Here is a 19,102-nt window from a genome sequence, read left to right on the forward strand (position 1 = left end):
ACTATAAATAATGAACTTTTAATTTATTGTGACATATTTGGTTTGACTTCCCTGAGTGTTCTTTTAGCTTCATCATGTGAAGTGTCTTCAAGTAGCAGCAAGTCCTCCACAAGGTCCTCCCACAGCCGGGAAGTCATGTCATCCGTCTCCTGTTGAAACAGAGAGTTATAGTTATAGGGAACAGATGCTGAGCGTTTACTGGAACTACCCCCCCCCATCACCCATTACATCAGGGTGAAGCAGAAACCATCCAAACTAGAAACAGACAGCTGATCCTCCACAGACCAGACCACCAGCATCAACGGTGACTACCAACAGGGCTGCTAGAACTCACAGCTGGGAGACAGACAGGTAGACAGACAGGTAAGAAGGTAGACAGGCTGGTAGACTGGTAAGAAGGTAGACAGACAGGTAGACGGACAGACAGGTAAGAAGGTAGACAGACAGGTAAGAAGGTAGACAGGCTGGTAAGAAGGTAGACAGACTGGTAAGAAGGTAGACAGACTGGTAAGAAGGTAGACAGACTGGTAAGAAGGTAGACAGACTGGTAAGAAGGTAGACAGACTGGTAAGAAGGTAGACATGCTGGTAAGAAGGTAGACAGACTGGTAAGAAGGTAGACATGCTGGTAAGAAGGTAGACAGACAGGTAAGAAGGTAGACAGACAGGTAAGAAGGTAGACATGCTGGTAAGAAGGTAGACAGACTGGTAAGAAGGTAGACAGATGGGTAGACTCCCAACTACCAAGCTCCTTTGGTGGCGTGCACTGCCTCTGTCAGATAAACAATCAATCAATCAATCAATCAATCAATCAATCAATCAATCAATCAATCAATCAATCAATCAATCAATCAATCAATCAATCATGCTGTATTGAAGAAGACTTGAAACTAGAGATTGAGACCATAAACTCATGTTTACAATGTTGACTGAGGGAATAAATCAAGAGAGGAGTCGCCCCCTGGTGGACAGGAGAGAGAATGCAGCTTGAACACATGAAGCATAATGTGGAGGTGACTGACTGTTGGAGGAGGCGTTCACTGCCTCCTGGTTTTCTTCAGGCTCCTCTGAATGACATTACGTTACAGTCATTTAGCAGACGCTTTTCTCCAAAGCGACTTACAGTCAGTAGTATGTTACATATCATTCACCCATTCACACACTGATGACAGGCTACCATCAAGGTGCCACCATCAGACTCTAACTAACATTCATCATTCAGGAGCAACTTGGGGTTAAGTGTCTTGCCCAAGGACACATCGACCGCTGAAGCTGGGTATCGAACCACCAACCCTCTGATTGGAGAACTACCTTGCTCTCCACTACGCCACAGCCTCCCTAATGACCTGCAGTAACCTCTCGGTCCTGAACAAAGAGACCTCTGGAGGAGTTGAGGATCAGAGTCGTCTCTCTGCTGCTGAATCTTCTTCTGGTTTTGGGAAACCTTTTCTATAAATCATGAACATTTAGCTCCTCCAGATGTATGAAACCGCAACACTTCTTCCGGAACGACCAACATCTTTTCTAAAGAGCAGCTGAGTCACGGCAGAGACATCAAACGCCTCGTCGGATCAATAGTCGTATTGATTTCTTCCTGGTTCAACTGAAGTCTTCAGTTTCAGACAAAGTTCTCGTGTTTAAAATCTTGAATGTTCAGATTATCTTTAAATATTAATTTAATTAAGTTGTTAATTAGTTTTAAAAAGCCTGAACTCATGATTATAGAATATCACTATCATTAAAAAATAACTTTATGTATATTTAATGTCTGAGTATGAAGAACATTCAGACCAATACATTTATATCTTCATGTGTTCTGATAATAATCAACTCTCAGTAGACTTTCATTAAATTATGTTCAGTTTAATCAGCAAAGTCTCATTTGTAACTTTTCTGAGTCTTTGTTGACTTTAAAGATAATCTGACATATTTATTAATGTCTGTAATACTGGTTTTATTAATTGATTGATTGCATTCATATATTGTTTATGTTGTTGTGATTATTTGTGTATTTTTCGTTATTGTCTGTTTATTGTCACTGTACTTCTATTTCCTGGTTACAGACTGAAGACTGAATATACATATTTAAAACATGTCATAAACATACATAAAGTAACAGACTGTAAACATTCATGACAGTTTTTATTATCTCAACAAACTTTTAGGACTCATAACAGCAGACCGTTGGACAGCAGCACACTGATGATGATGATGATGAAGATGAAGATGGTAGGCTTCAGGGATTAAATTAAATAATAATAATATTAATAAAAAGAAAACTTAAAAATGACTCCTCTTAAATAAAACCTGAGTTCAGTTCAGGATGTGATTCATTGATTAAATAATATGACTTTCAATAATGTAACAGCTCAAAATGACAAACAGTTACCATAGCGACCCGAATATAAAACGACCCGGATTTACAGTTTATAGCTGAAAGTCTGGGAGTGGTTTTATGTTCTAAACTTTAATACAGTTACACATGTAACTATAGTTCTATGGATCCTACAGTAACATATGTAACCATAGTTCTATGAATCCTACAGTTACACATGTAACTATAGTTCTATGAAACCTACAGTTACATATGTAACTATAGTTCTATGAATCCCACAGCTACATATGTAACTATAGTTCTATGAATCCTAGTTACATATGTAACTATAGTTCTATGAATCCTACAGTAACATATGTAACTATCGTTCTATGAATCCTACAGTTACATATGTAACTATCGTTCTATGAATCCTACAGTTACATATGTAACTATCGTTCTATGAATCCTACAGTTACATATGTAAATATAGTTCTATGAATCCTACAGTTACAAACAAAGAAAACTGGACCTTTAAATATGGTTCAATCTCGTTGTTCCTGTTCAAAGAAAATCAGTAGCAACAATCAGAGTCGTCTTATATTCGGGCCAATACTGAATCTAGATTACAATGTCATGCAAACATCTGACAACAGGCTACTAGAATGTGATTGGACAGTGTGTGGTGTAGGCGGAGCTATGAGCACACCTGTTACATGAACTCACGGGAGGACAAACAACAGCATCATATCAGGAGAGTAGAAATCTGTACAGACATTAAAAGGTCATAAAAGGTCATTCTGACCTCATCAGAGGAAACACTGCTGCAATAAAAATAAAATTATAAGAAGAAACTCATCATGTGAGTTTCACATGATGAGTTTCTTCTCCTGTGAATTAAATAACCATCAACCAGTTTCTTTTTTCTTTAAGAAGGCATCAAAAAAATAAATAATTATCACCAACATGCTTCAAGAAAATGGAAATAAATAGTTTCATAATAAATAGTCCTGAAGGTCAGAGGGCTGTTCAGACCGTCATCTGTTCAGTTTGGTATAAAGCTGAAAAGCTTGAGAATGTTCCTCGAACATGATCTTTTAATTTCTACCCTATTTAAAAACCTCACAATAAACTGTGCAAAACGCTCACAGAACCTCAGCCCTCCACCTTCTGACATCAACAATACAAAAACAAAAACACCACCATGTTGGTTCAGTGTAAAGACATTCATACGGGACAACCAGGTCCTGAGAGCTCACGACCTCTGACCGTTGTGTCATCAGTCTGAGAGTAACGCGGAATCACACCTGTGACCTAATTCTCAAATGAACTGAAGTCATCACAGCCATAGGATCACATGATCAGCATGAGGACGTAAAACCTCTGCAATCTGCACGAATAATCCACATTTGGTCCCAATTTGGTGAACTTTGACCAATATCAAACCGTCGTGACCTTTGAATGAACTGATTGTCGGAGTCCTTTTATCTTATTGACCTTTCAAAAGAGACAGACACTATTTGAACACAGCCAGAGAGTCTCCAATAGAGGAAGATGTTTCACCGTTCACTTTAATTTAACCTCCTGTCCTCTGATTTAAACATGTGGACTTATTGAGCCGTTAGTGACCGAGCTCAGCTTTGAGCTTCCCTCCTCAATGACTTCTTCTTAAACAAATGGCAGCAGGATGTAAAGAGAACAGTGGGGAGTAAAGAGAGAGCAGGTCTGGGAGCTCAGGTAAGGGTTAGCAGTTAACTGCATCTAACGGTCAACGAGTTAGTGGTTAACTGCATCTAACGGTCAACGAGTTAGCGGTTAACTGCATCTAACGGTCAACGAGTTAGCGGTTAGCTGCAGCTAACGGGTAACTAGTTAGCGGTTAGCTGCATCTAATGGGTAACTAGTTAGCGGTTAGCTGCAGCTAACGGGTAACGAGTTAGCGGTTAGCTGCAGCTAACAGGTAACGAGTTAGCGGTTAGCTGAAGCTACAGCATTTCACCTACAGCCCTTCATGTTGTCACCACGTCACCTGGAGAGACGTCCACTTGTTGAACCAGGACACTTAAAGCATATGTGAAGTCACTGTTGAATAAAAATCAGCTGCTCCAAAACAGTGGAAAAAGAAGAGGACATTAAGGTTTGTTCTACTCGTTTCCACTGACTGAGGCCATAAAACAATGTAATGAAGAACACACCTTTTCTAAACAGAAGTCTTTGAGTGAACGATGAGAATACTGAATAGTAAAGGCACCGCTGACTCAACTCTGACTGCTCCTTCAACACGTCAAGCTGCAGCTCAGTCTGCTGGTCAAATAAATAATCAAATAATAAATAATGATAAAGAGGCTGAAGGAAGGGAGGGACGTCCTGTTCAGTCCTCGTTCATGTCGCTGCAGGACACTTCCTGTCTGTTAAGACAACATGGTTTAAAACAGATAGACCCGTTTACAGAGAGAACGTGGTCTCACAGAAACCTCAAACTAAAACCACAATCCTATTTTTTTTTTTTAACAGCGGCGTCTTTTCATCACACATTAAAGTGCTGCACGGTTCCGTTTCTACACTCACTGTCAGAGGATCTGTCTCAGCTTTTGTCTCCCCAGCTGAGACGGACAGCGCTGAAATTTGGCAGCTGGTAGATTTTGGTTCTTAGACAAGGCGGGAGGTTTAACGGACGGGGGAGGCGTTCCCGCAGGGTCACCAGTAGAAAGAGCGGGAAAGAAAGTTGGTGGCAGCACCCAGCCAGCTGTTCCCGTCCTGTCCGGATCCCACTCGGCTCACTGCCTTGTCGGGCTCCTGAGATGGACTCTCGTCCTCCGGCAGGTAGTCCGGCAGGTTCACGTTCTGCTCCATCTCCATCGAACCGTCCTCCGCCAACGGGATCAAAACCTGGAGACAACAACTTTTGTTGAACTTGTGTGATACAGTGAATGATCTATGCTTAAGGAGTCCCGCAGGGTAGTCTGTTGGGTCTTCTATTTGTTCTTTACTAATGTCTCATTAAGACCAAGAGGTTCTTCACAATGTGTCTGATAATACTGTCGGTTAACAGAAGCTCTCCTCTTTAGGTCTAAACTCAGACGGACGTCACAGTTAAGTTAATCTTTAACTACCAATGAAAACAGTGGAACTTATCTGGGTCGTGAACTTTTAAAATGATTTCCTAGATAAGATATAAATGTTTAGCTGACACATTTTAAAAATAATACTTCACCCCAAAAAGAGCATGAAGCAGGGTCGCTTTAGGGCTGCGTTGTCCGTGTTTTCATTGTATAAATTATTCTTCTACTTATAACCCTTTTCACTGTTATAAAACTGAACATTAACAAACACTTAAAAATGTATTTTTATCTAATTACAACTACAGTATTGTTTGTTAAACACCATGTATTAAGTGCTTATACACTGATTATAATTAGTAATAATGAAGGGGATTAAGGTTAAGTGTTACCATAGAAACAGAATAAGACTAGAATGCATACTCATTCACATCAACGTCAGAAGGTCAGAGTCTTCATCCACCATGAATTTATTTTAAATGTCCATCAACAATAAATAAAATCTGACCTCGTCTCCGTTCTCTGCTTTCACCACCTGCTGAGCCTTCATCACCTGAGTGGAGGCGATTGCAGACGCCAGAGCCTGAAAAATAATTATTTATGGTTATTCATCAATCAGTCATGAATGATAACTTGGTGTGTAAAACCTGGGAGCGCTCTAATGACAGTACAGTTTGAGGTTGTGTAGTTTGTTTCTGGTTTTCCTCTTTTGTCAGAGGGAAATAATGTACCTTGTCTCTACTGTATTTATCTGACGGCTAAAGTTTTTTATTTCATAAATCATGATTTATTTAATAAGCTAAATCTGATGCATAAATATAATTTGAGAAACCTTACCATACATGAAGCACTCTAAGCTCTTGAAGCAGCCAAAAAATTAAAATGCAGCTGAAATGATCATTGACGATGATTACTTTTTAATCTTTGAATTCAGAAATCAAGTAGTGTTTAAAAGAATCTCGAGCTGGTGATCAGATGAAAACACTTTTTATTTCCTTTCTGTCCTCGTTTTAAAAACTAAATCATGACTTTTAATCCCGATTTCAGCTGAGGCTCAGTGATAGTTCAAAGCTTTTTTCAGGAATGTTAACATTCAAATTCATTTTTGCATCTTTATCCATTGGGTTGTGAAGCCAGATAAAGATTGTTAGGATTATACTACCTCTAGAACTCTCCTGCCTGACGCACACAAAGGGAGGCAGCTCTGTCTTAACAGCCAGTCCAGCAGCAATCTAACAGCACAATCAAATTAATTTAAAGAACAAAAAAAGGAACAAAAATCTATTGTTTCCTTTTTTAGGGTGATAACATAATTAAATATAACGACAGACATTCAGTGCTTCATCTGAAACCCTCAATAGAAGCTCTGAATGTAAACTTAGATTCAGCTCAATGAAGAGGAGAAGAAGAATCTTCTTTAAAGTCTTGAGCGTCGTCTCACCTCGGCCTTCAGGTCTGATCGGATTCGGACGATGCATCTCTTCACGGTCATCTGGAAGGTGAAGCTGATGACTCCTCTGATCTTCAGCAGAGCCTCCTCACACAGACTCCTCCGACTCTGACAGGAGAGGAAGGATAGACCAGTCAGAGGAGTAAATCTAGTGATGGACTAGATGTTAGAGGTCTGGTTTATCTGCCTTCCTTTGAGTTCTCAGCCTGTTACTGTCAGTGATGCGTGATGATGAGTGAATGAGGTTTCTGCTCACATAGTCGTCCAGTCCGTCGATGTGGAGGATGACAGTCTTGGCTCTCTTGTTACTGGCGCCCATGAAGAACTGGGCTTTACGGCGGCTGCTGACGGCCTCCTCCGCCGGCCCGGAGTCGTTGCTGCTGGACGCCTGCAGGAGCTCGTAGATCTCAGACGCCAGCAGCTTGGTCTCCCCAGGGGTCGTGGACCTGGACGACAGAACCAGAGGAATGAATCCTCATTTATCTCAATGACATGGCTGTGCAGCACCTCCCTCCGTCTTCACAGCACCTTCTACAGATTCACTTCTCTGTACTGGCCAAAGCTCACTCTGATTAAGGAAGAATTTACAAATGGTTCCAATCTAACAATTATCTCCCATTGTCATAAAAATCTAATTTGATCATATTTACTTCAAGAAACAGAAGATTTTGTGACTCTAACTCTTGTCTCTCTCTTGGAAATGACCTGATTAAACAGGTCTCATCCAAACTTTAAGCTGGAGGAGTCATTAAATATATAGATCTGTTGGTTCATCAGAAGTGTTTTTAAACTCTATTACTTATAATCTAACTTTACCTCAAAAGACTCAGTTATCAGATCAGTGTCTAACATTTCAAACTCCTACTTTCATTAAGAACAGCTGGTGTCAGTCTGCTCTGCTTCCCATTCTCTGGAAAGTATTTATGAAGAGTTGATTATCATACGAGACCCACAGACTGGTTCCTCTTCCCAATGAGTTCTACTGAGCTCTGTAAATGATTTATTATATTATATTATATCATATTATATTATGTTATATTATATGATGTTATATTATATTATATTATGTTATATTATATTATGTTATATTATATTATGTTATATTATATTATGTTATATTATGTTATGTTATATTATATTATGTTATATTATATTATGTTATATTATGTTACGTTATATTATATTATGTTATATTATTTATTCACGTCACATTACAGTCTGTTTAATAAATAACTTTAAATAAAGGCTCCTGTCTGATGAACCAAACTATCTGAACTGATCACACCCGACCAGACTGAACACAAGTATGCTTCTGTCAGACACATGTGCACACACATGCACACACAGCCATCATACTGTTAGTGCTGCTTCTGCTTGTTTTATGTTGTTTATTTAATGTTTTTTTTTTAGTTTTGCTGATTTGTATTTTGAATTAATATTTATTGAGGTCAGATTATTTCTTTTTTATTTGCTGCTTTGTTTTTTTGTACAAACAAATCAATAAATGTAAACAGCCTTTTGGTCAATAAACCCTGATCATTCACTGGTCAGGTGATCTCTGTTTTGGACTGTCGGTCTAACAAAACACATTTGGGGACCGAACCATCAATCATTTTATAGAATCCATAACTCACTTCTGCATGACGTTCTGGAGGCTCAGCATCATCCCCAGCCCCCCCTTCAGCTTCTCCTGGTTGGGTCGGCATTCTGCCAGGTACCGGATGGCCTGGGAAAACAAGAACCAATCACAGTTCAGACTGGTGACAGTTGGAGGATGGATCCACTCAACGAACACATCTGATCTGCTGCTCTGTCAGGGCTGAGGACACTCACCAGGAGGGCTGAGTAGACCACCTGGGGGTTGGGGTTGTCCAGGAACAGGATGAGTCCGGGCAGGCAGCCCTGGTCCTGGACGATGGCCCTGCGGTTCATGGGGTCCGCGGCCAGGTCCCTCAGCTGGTTGACCACGGCCAGGGCGTCCGGCTCCGCACTCATGGCTGACGTTCACTCACCCATACAAGAAGCAACGGAGGACGGCTGCAACAAACATTTACACCAACATTTAAGTCCAAGTCTGAGGCTCCGACACGTTCAGGGTCAACGGGGGCTCCGATGGATTGAACACCAAACTTTATTGACCGACATTCATTCATTCATTCTATGAGACTAATACTCTAGACGCTATCAAATGGCTTCACCAGAGCTCGGAGCTTTCTAAAGTCTAATCTAATCCACACCAAACACAATGAGGATTCTACCGGGTGGTGAATGATGCAACGCAAAATACGTGAAATTAGTTGAATTTTTTGCTGTGTCCTTACAGCCTTTCAGCTTTGAGAGTCTTCTGCTTGTTGAATCAGAAATGGAGTAAAACAATATAGTATCTACAGACACTATCTATCTAGTGTCTGTGTGCACCCAGAGCTCTACGATACCTCATACTAGTACACAGATGACACCATGAGTATTAACACATGTGTATAACCCCTATGGTACTAACAACAACCAAGTCTGTTTAAGTCTATGTGACCTTATTTAGAGTGTTGATGCAGCTACAATGTTAGCGTAGCCTAGCAACAATCAATCCAGACTCCATTCAGAAAACAAGCATTTTAAAAGTTATTTGCTTGTCGCTTCGCAGAGAAAACTAACAAAACATGAATTCAGACTTTTTATAAATCTGCATCATGATCTAGTTATTGCTGCATCACAGCAAACTCTGGGTGTTTTGGGTTTCATACAGCTGTAGTTAACCGGCAGACTGTCTATAGCAAAACATTTTTTAATTATTATTATTATTATCATTATTATTATGATTATTGTTATTATTATCATTATTAACATTACTGTTATTATTATCATTATTATTATTAACATTACTATTATTATTATTATTCTCCTCCAATGAATCGCCACCTTATCGTGGTGGAGGGGTTTGTGTGCCCCAGTGATCCTGAGAGCTGTGTTGTCGGGGGCAATAGCCCCTGGTAGGGTCTCCCAAGGCAAAGTGGTCTCGGGGGAGGGGTCAGACTAAGAGCGATTCACAAAACCTCAATGAATCGGACGATACAAGGTTGTGGCACCTCGCCCGGAATAGGGAAACCGGGGCACCCTCCTGGAGCCAGACCTGGGAGGGGAGCTCGCCGGCGAGCGTCTGGTGGCCGGGCCTTGGCACATGGGGCCTGGCCGGGCCCAGCCCGAAAAAGCTACTCGTGCCGCCACCCTGTGGGCCCACCACCCGCAGGGATAGGCATTGGGGTCGGGTGCAATGTGAGCTGGGCGGCAGGCTGGGGCGGAAACCTGGGCGTGCTGACCCCCGGCATCACAGACTAGCTCTAGGGACGTGGAATGTCACCTCTCTGGCGGGGAAGGAACCGGAGCTGGTGCGGGAGGTGGAGCGCTACCAACTAGATATAGTTGGGCTCACCTCCACGCATAGCACCGGTTCTGGAACCAAACTCCTGGAGAGTTGCCCAGGGTGAGAGGCTCCGGGCGGGTGTGGGGATACTCACAAGCCCCCGGCTGAGCGCCGCTGTTCTGGAGTTCTCCCCGGAGAACGAGAGGGTCGCCTCTCTGCGACTGGGAATCGCAGGAGGAAAGTCTCTGACTGTTGTTTGTGCCTATGCACCAAACGGCAGTTCGGAGTACGCGGCCTTCTTGGAGTCCTTGGGTGGTGTTCTGGAAAGGGTGCCGACTGGGGACTCCATAGTTCTTCTGGGAGACTTCAACGCTCACGTGGGTAACGACGGACAAACCTGGAGGGGTGTGATTGGGAGGAACGGCCTGCCCGATCTGAACCCGAGTGGTGCTTTGTTGTTGGACTTCTGTGCTAGTCATGGACTGTCCATAACAAACACCATGTTTGAGCATAGGGAGGTTCATAAGTGTACTTTGTACCAGAACACCCTAGGCCAAAGGTCTATGATCGACTTTGTAGTTGTGTCATCAGACCTGCGGCCGTATGTCTTGGACACTCGGGTGAAGAGAGGAGCAGAGCTGTCAACTGATCACCACCTGGTGGTGAGTTGGATCAGGTGGCGGGGAGGCTGCCGGACAGACCCGGTAAACCCAAACGTGTAGTGAGGGTGAACTGGGAACGTCTGGCTGAGGATCCTGTCCGCAAGGTCTTCAACTCCCACCTCCGGAACAATTTCTCGTGCATCCCGGGGGAGGCTGGGGACATGGAATCCGAGTGGGCCATGTTCAAATCCTCCATTGTGGAAGCTGCTGCTAGGAGTTGTGGTCGGAAGGCGATCGGTGCCTGTCGTGGCGGCAATCCAAGAACCCGCTGGTGGACACCAGCGGTGAAGGAGGCCGTCAAGCTGAAGAAGGAGGCCTTTCGGGCTTGGTTGGCCGAGGGTCTCCTGAATCAGCAGGCAGGTACCGGTTGACCAGAAGGGCTGCAGCTGCGGCGGTTGCTGAGGCAAAACCCGGGTGTGGGAGGAGTTCGGCGAGGCCATGGAGAAGGACTTTCGAATGGCCTCAAGGAAGTTCTGGCAAACCGTGAGACGACTCAGAAAGGGGAAACAGGGCTTTTCTCAGGCTGTGCTCAGCAGGGGAGGAGAACTTATATATTGTCGAGTGGTGGAAAGAACACTTAGGGTGAGGAGCTCAGACATCCGGAGGGAGCTCGGAGTAGAGCCGCTGCTCAGCTGAGGTGGCTCGGGCATCTGATCAGGATGCCTCCTGGACGCCTCCCTTTAGAGGTTTTCCAGGCACGTCCAACTGGTAAGAGGCCCCGGGGTCGACCCAGAACACGCTGGAGAGATTATATATCTCGTCTGGCCTGGGAACGCCTCGGGGTTCCCCAGGAGGAGCTGGAAAGTGTTGCTGGGGAGAAGGACGTCTGGAGGACCCTCCTTAGCTTGCTGCCCCCACGGCCCGGCCCCGGATAAGCGGAGGATGGATTATTATTATTATTATCATTATTATTATATTATTATCATTATTACTATTATCATTATATTATTATTTTATTATTATCATTATATTATTATCATTATGATCATTATATTATTATCATTATTACTATTATCATTATATTATTATCATTACTATTATTATTATGATCATTATATTATTATAATTATGATCATTATATTATCATTATTATTATCATTATTATTATATTATTATCATTATGATCATTACTATTATTATTATGATCATTATATTATTATCATTATGATCATTATATTATTATCATTATGATCATTATATTATTATATTATGATCATTATATCATTATCATTATATTATTATCATTATGATCATTATATTATTATCATTATTACATTATTATATTATCATTATATTATTATTATTATTATCATTACTATTATTATTATGATCATTATATTATTATCATTATGATCATTATATTATTATCATTATGATCATTATATTATTATATTATGATCATTATATTATTATATTATGATCATTATATTATTATATTATGATCATTATATCATTATCATTATCATTGGTAAACAGTTAGCATTAGCTCCTGTAGCTCCTGGAGCTCCTGTAGCTACCGGAGCTACAGGGGTGTGGCCCCGCTGGCAGGCCGGCGCTCGACGCTGTGTTTCGGGTCAGAGCAGCTGTGAGAGCCGCGAGCTGTGGAGCAATGCTAATGCTAACAGCGCTCACCTCTGGACAGCGGGCTAACGGCTAGCCACGGTAGCTGCCCGGTTAGCTTCTCTCCAGTCACCGGGACAGACTCTATCCTCACGACACGCGTCACGGGGCCGCACAGGTTCGATCCCACCGGAGCTGAAAGAAACACGCGTGTACGGAGACCGTGAACGCACCGGCCATCCCCTGCTCCGGAGCAACGGGGCGGCCACGTGGCAGATTCTGAGCCTGTGATTGGATGGCTAGCCGCCGCCTGATTCTGCTGACCAATGAGATGCTTTGTTCTAAGAGTTAAAGGTCCCCCGCCCTGTAGGCGCTCACAGACTGATGTAGGGTCAGTCAGAGGTCCACCAGGCTGTGTTTAATGGTTAAAACTAACAAAACAGACTGATGTAGGGTCAGTCAGAGGTCCAGGCTGTGTTTAATGGTTAAAACTAACAAAACAGACTGATGTAGGGTCAGTCAGAGGTCCACCAGGCTGTGTTTAATGGTTAAAACTAACAAAACAGACTGATGTAGGGTCAGTCAGAGGTCCACCAGGCTGTGTTTAATGGTTAAAACTAACAAAACAGACTGATGTAGGGTCAGTCAGAGGTCCACCAGGCTGTGTTTAATGGTTAAAACTAACAAAACAGACTGATGTAGGGTCAGTCAGAGGTCCACCAGGCTGTTTTAATGGTTAAAACTAACAAAACAGACTGATGTAGGGTCAGTCAGAGGTCCACCAGGCTGTGTTTAATGGTTAAAACTAACAAAACAGACTGATGTAGGGTCAGTCAGAGGTCCATCAGGCTGTGTTTAATGGTTAAAACTAACAAAACAGACTGATGTAGGGTCAGTCAGAGGTCCATCAGGCTGTGTTTAATGGTTAAAACTAACAAAACAGACTGATGTAGGGTCAGTCAGAGGTCCACCAGGCTGTGTTTAATGGTTAAAACTAACAAAACAGACTGATGTAGGGTCAGTCAGAGGTCCACCAGGCTGTGTTTAATGGTTAAAACAGACTGATGTAGGGTCTGTCCACCAGGCTGTGTTTAATGGTTAAAACTAACAAAACAGACTGATGTAGGGTCAGTCAGAGGTCCACCAGGCTGTGTTTAATGGTTAAAACTAACAAAACAGACTGATGTAGGGTCAGTCAGAGGTCCATCAGGCTGTGTTTAATGGTTAAAACTAACAAAACAGACTGATGTAGGGTCAGTCAGAGGTCCATCAGGCTGTGTTTAATGGTTCAAACTAACAAAACAAACAGTGGAGTATTTCCACGTTCTGCTACTGTGTACTTCTACTTATCACATGTCACAGGTACATACTTACTGTATGAGGTACTTCTCCATAGTCAGTGTATTACTACAGACAGGAGTACCAGCACGAGAGCAAAGCAAAGTACCACTATGGAAGTATTTCAGACACCTAAAGTATTAATATGAGTTTAAGTGTGTGCTCTCTACCTGAAGCTGTTATCCATGTTCTCTTCAAAGACACCAGACTCCATTCACAAAAGCAGTGATTGTACCTCTCTGAACACAGGAGTTTCTGGTCTACTGCTGCTGCTATCTGTCGTTCTTTGTGTTATTCTGTGACTTTCAGATCCCAACTAACGTAGCGTCCAGAGCGGTACATCACTTAGCTTGTGCCAAGCCGAACATATGTGGTTATCTATGTTCTCGTCAAGGCCACCGGACTCCACTGACAAAAACAGTCCAGATAAGTTTCACTTTCAGATCCGTTCTCTGGCGGAAAATATCTTAAATAAAGTGTACACTGAAACTGATCATGAGCAAAGTAGGGTTATATGAAAGTTATATATATATATATATATATATATATATATATATATATATATATATATATATATATATATATATATATACACATATATATATATACACAAGAGGTAAATATTGTACTTAGTACTGTACTACATGTCAGAGGTACATATTGTACTTTCAACTGTTTCACTGATTTTCACTCTCACATGAATTAAAATGTTACATTAAAATAAACTCGTATGTGTGTATGTTTTGTATTTCAGTGCTGTCCAGCAGAGGGCAGCAGAGAGCCGAGGTCAGAGGAGTTTCTCCTTCTCCTTCATCCTCCATGCTAAAGGAGAAACACCAACCACAGTCGTGACAGACAGGCTTTCACATCCAGCTGTATGTTAACTGAACATTAAGCTACATTAGTGATTGACCGTCTGCAGTTTTAATGGATTGTTTGCTGTGAAGAACTCACACGAGTCAAGAATGAAGAGGACAGTTTAGAGGACGGCACTGTTACTCTGTCCTGTTCTGATTCTTTCTCCTGCAGTCTCTGAGGTTAAACACACTCTTCCCTTGTAGACAGACTCTGCTCTGTACTACTGTGTGTGAGGCCCACAGTGACAGCAAACCCACAGTCTCTGTACAAAAACCTGACAGCCACTCACTGAAGGTTTACACATATAGAAAGGTGGAGTCTGTGATTCTGGAGAAAGATTCTTGATATTTGAACTCAGATAGGCCACATCCATCAAAGTATCAATGGTTCTCCTCTCTCACTGCAGACATGAAGCACTGGCTGAGAAACATGCTGATTCTGACTCTCTGGATAGGTAACTCTTTAAACTACTGATAGTTCTGATTTAATCAATCATCTTTACTGATCCATCTCTTCTTCCTCAGAGTGTAAAGGAGAAGACAGAGTGACTCAGTCAACAGGAGATGTCATAGCTACTGAAGGACAGACAGTTACACTTGACTGTACATTTCAGACAACTGCTAATGCTAATGCATATTTGTTCTGGTACAAACAAGAAGTCAATGACTTTCCAAAGTTCATGCTGCGAAAATACTCTGGAACAAAAGATGCTGAAGACTTCCAGAAAGACAGATTTGATGCTACAATCATCAATAAATCAGTTCCTCTGAAGATCCAGAAGCTTCATCTGTCAGACTCTGCTGTGTACTACTGTGCTCTGCAGCCCACAGTGACAGGAAACACCAAAACTCTGTACAAAAACCTTTGGAGCAAAGACAACACAATACTGCACAACATCCACTAGAGGGAGTCTCACTCTGTTTAACTTCAGTAGAATGTGATGACACAGTCTGGATTCTTTGTAGTGGTGATAAAAACAACAGAAAATGAGGAACTGAAGACAACACGGACAGTGTTGTTTTATTCAACAGTAACTGATGAGAGGTTTTGGGGGATATTATTTGTGTGAAAAACAATTCATCATAGTTCTGTGTGGCTGTGTAGCAACAAGGCTGTAAAGCCTTGTGCAACAGCACAAAGTATATAATCCTGCGGGCTTCTTCTTCTTCTTCTCCTTCTTCCGTACGAAAGTTTGCCGCATAACTCGTCCCGCAGCGTTGCCAGCACATGCGTCAAAATACATCAAAACGTGCGGCCTTGGTCGGGAATTGTGTGCTATGACTTTTTTCAGAGATTCGCCCAGCGGTTTCCACGGGAACCGGGAAAAACTGCGAGAAATTTCCCCATAGAGATGAATGCGTTTTGGGAGTAAAGAGATTTTAAAAACACTCATAATTTAACGTAGAAAAATGATTCGAAGTTTAAAACGTTTACAAAACTCTGGACTATATTGGTCCAAATGGGCATTTTGATAGCTAGCACAGAGTTCATGACACCAGAGTTTAAGTTTCAGGTAAATTTAAGCCTTTTTCAGATTTTATAATGGGATTGTATTGGATGGAATTTTCAGACCTAGAGTGCGTGATGTCATCGCCAGAGTTCAGATGATGTCACAGTTCTTCCTCCATACTCCCCTGTCAGTAGCTCCATACTCCCTGTCACTCTGTCTCACTCACCTAATTGGCTCACTCTGTTCACCTGCCTGTCACTCTCTCTCAGTTCACTCCGGCCACTCCCAGTTCCACTTCCAGCTCACAGCCCAGCCCCCTCTCTCTCACCACACTCTCCCTCACTCACCTAATCAGCCTCATCAGCACAATCCCTCTCACCTGCTCACTCTGCTGCACCTACACCCTGCAGTATAAATGCCCCACTCATTCACACACTCGCTGCCAGATCGTTCATTGTTTTCATGCTACACTTTCCAGCAATTTCCCGTGGACTGATTTCCTGTTGCCGACCCTGCCTGTCTGGACTTGCCTGTGCCCCGGTCAATGTCTCAGCCTTCTGTCCCAGACCACGAGATTAGCCTCCGCTTCCTCTAGTTTCCGTCTGCCTGATCCCTTGCCTGTTTCCCACTGTGAGTCATATCCTGCCTGTCTGTCTGCTGTGTTCTCAGCTTCAAATAAAGCTCCAGAACTTTATCTGTCTCCTCGTCGTACTGCTCTTGGGTCCACACACCATCCGTGACATTACGATCTGGCCACGACATGGACCCAGCGTTCGACACCTCGTCACAGGCCCGGTTCGGGTTCATTGAAGAGGCACTCCAGAGACGCGAGACCAAGGTTGTCACCAACACCGCTGGTCACCGCCTGGACTGCCCTGTTTAACCAGGTTCAGCAGCTCACGACAGCCATTTTGCAGACCTTCGCTCAGCCTGTCCCTAAGCTTGTCTTACCGGCTTTCCTGACTGTGCCTGTCTTGCCAGCTTTCCAGCTGACGCCTATCCAGTCGGCGTTCAGGCCGACCTCTGACCCTTCGGCGTTCCGGCCGACTCCTGTTCCGTCGGCGTTCCGGCCGACTCCTGACCCGTCGGCGTCCCGGCCGACTCCTGACCCATCGGAGCCCCTGCCGACTCCTGTCCATTCGGCGTTCCGGCCGACTCCCGTTCTGTCGGCGCCCCGGCCGACTCCTGACCCGTTGGCGCCCCGGCCGACTCCTGACGCGTCGGCGCCCTTGTCGATTCCTGTTCCGTTTGCGCCCCTGCCGACTCCTGTCCAATTGGCGTTCCAGCTGATTCCTGACCTGTTGCCGTTCCGGTCGACTCCTGACCCGTCGGCGCCTCGGCCGACTCCTGTCCATTCGGCGTTCTGGCCGACTCCTGACCCGTCGGCGCCCCGGCCGACTCCCGTCCAGTCGGTGTTCCTGCCGTCTCCTGACCCTTCAGCGTTCCTGCCGACTCCTGACCCGTCGGCTCCCCGGCCGACTCCTGACCCGTCGCCGTTCCGGCCGCCTCCTGTACCGTCGGCCCCTGCCGACTCCTGCGACTCTTGACTCGTCGGCGCTCCGGCTGACTCCTGCACCTCCTGACCCGTCGCTGTTCTGGCCGACACCTGCACCTCCTGACCCGTCGCCGCTCCGACCGACTCCTGCACCTCCTGACCCGTCGCCGCTCCGACCGACTCCAGTACCGGCTGGGCCGCAGTCTTCCCCGGGTCCCGTCCCGGCTGGGCCGCAGTCTTCCCCGGGTCCCGTCCCGGCTGGGTCGCAGCCTTCCCCGGGTCCCGTCCCGGCTGGGCTGCATCGTCCACCTGTTTCCGCTGGGTCATAGCGTCCCCCTGCTCCTGTTCCCGCTGGGTCGCAGCGTCCCCCTGCTCCTGTTCCCACCTTGCCGCCAGAGCCCCAGGTCCGAGAAACCTTGCCGCCAGAGCCCCAATCTCGAGAGCCCCAATCTCGAGAGCCGAAGTCTCCAGAGCCTCTCACCCGACCTCCAGAGAGGATCCGCCTGCCTCGAGAGACCCTCGCCCGACCTCCAGAGGGGATCCGCCCGCCTCGACAGACCCTCGCCCGACCTCCAGAGAGGCCTGGTCATCCCCATGGCCGACCCCCATGGAGGCCCCTTCGGCCTGATTGTCTTCATGGCCGACCCCCAGTGAGGCTCCGTCGGCCTAGTCGTCTTCGTGGCCGACCCCCAGAGAGGCCCTTTCAATAAAGCTTCTGAAAATGACTCAGTCGTACTGCTTTTGGGTCCACACCACATTTGAGACAGATGAGCTGTAAAATCTTCTGTAATTTTTCCAAACAATTTGCTCCCATCTCCACAATTTTCACTCTTCATGAACCATTTTGTGAAAAAAACGTAGGAAATAATGTGCTGGTCGTAGACATGTGTCTATGGAATCAAACAGGATTAAACAAAAAGTGTTTTAAGTACAACAGTCAAGTGGGGTTGAGATAAATGCATCTGTTACTGTTTCAAAATCTCTAAATGATAAAAAAGACATGACCTCATATAACAGCCTTTGCTAGAAAAAGCTAGATTCTATCACTGAATTTATACCAATTTAAAATCACGGTCTATAATCAATAACAGATTTTTAACAGTAGATTTTACTCATGGTTCCAGGGAACACAGGTCAATATGAGGGGCATCCCAGGCACTTGGTTCAAATATCAGAACTTCAGTTTAACCTTCATTAAAGTTTAGAACATGTAATTCCATCCAAGCTTTGATGTCTTAAATCAATCCAATAATGTTTTTACAGAGGTTGCATCATCCTGTTTCATAAGCAGATACATTTGTATGTCGTCTGCGTAACAGTGGAATGAGATGTCATAGTTTCTAAGAACGGACCCTAAGGGAAGCATATGAAGGAAAACAGGATTGGCCCGTTAATAGAACCCTGAGGAACTCCACTAGGAAGAGTTGCTAAGAAGGATACAGAGTCACGAAGGATGACTTCTGGAAGTCAAGTATGATCTAAACTAGTGATTCTCTAAGTGGGGTTCTAGGGGGAACAGGGGTCCATGGCACTCTGCCAGGGGGTCCTAAAAATAATTT

General features: G+C 44.1%; 1 protein-coding gene across 2 annotated transcripts; it reads right to left on the reverse strand.

The window, feature by feature from the left end:
* Positions 1–12,619, reverse strand: LOC129113847 (armadillo repeat-containing protein 1-like). Of its 2 annotated transcripts, XM_054626336.1 has the most exons (8): positions 12,475–12,619; positions 8,656–8,859; positions 8,457–8,548; positions 7,079–7,268; positions 6,814–6,930; positions 5,881–5,955; positions 5,052–5,202; positions 1–149 (listed from the first exon to the last, which is right to left on the reverse strand). In XM_054626336.1, the coding sequence occupies exons 2-8, from the start codon at positions 8,815–8,817 to the stop codon at positions 139–141; spliced, it is 798 nt and encodes a 265-aa protein (XP_054482311.1). In that variant the 5' UTR covers positions 8,818–8,859; positions 12,475–12,619; the 3' UTR covers positions 1–138. The 2 variants fall into 2 exon arrangements, with proteins under 2 accessions (XP_054482311.1, XP_054482302.1); XM_054626327.1 differs by lacking the exon at positions 1–149 and having other exon boundaries at positions 2,125–5,202.
* Positions 12,620–19,102: the final 6,483 nt, after the last annotated feature.

Source organism: Anoplopoma fimbria, chromosome 3 (assembly GCF_027596085.1).
Source record: "Anoplopoma fimbria isolate UVic2021 breed Golden Eagle Sablefish chromosome 3, Afim_UVic_2022, whole genome shotgun sequence".
Lineage (NCBI taxonomy): Eukaryota > Metazoa > Chordata > Actinopteri > Perciformes > Anoplopomatidae > Anoplopoma > Anoplopoma fimbria.

What these genes read in the sequence shown, in the direction of transcription:
- LOC129113847 (XM_054626327.1), bottom strand. Translation starts at nt 8,817, where the DNA reads ATGAGTGCGGAGCCGGACGCCCTGGCCGTGGTCAACCAGCTGAGGGAC. An exon ending in GATCAGACCTGAAGGCCGAG is followed by an intron (nt 5,956 to 6,813) that starts GTGAGACGACGC and finishes ATTATTTTTCAG; the next exon opens with GCTCTGGCGTCTGCAATCGC. An exon ending in AAGCAGAGAACGGAGACGAG is followed by an intron (nt 5,203 to 5,880) that starts GTCAGATTTTAT and finishes TGTTGTCTCCAG; the next exon opens with GTTTTGATCCCGTTGGCGGA.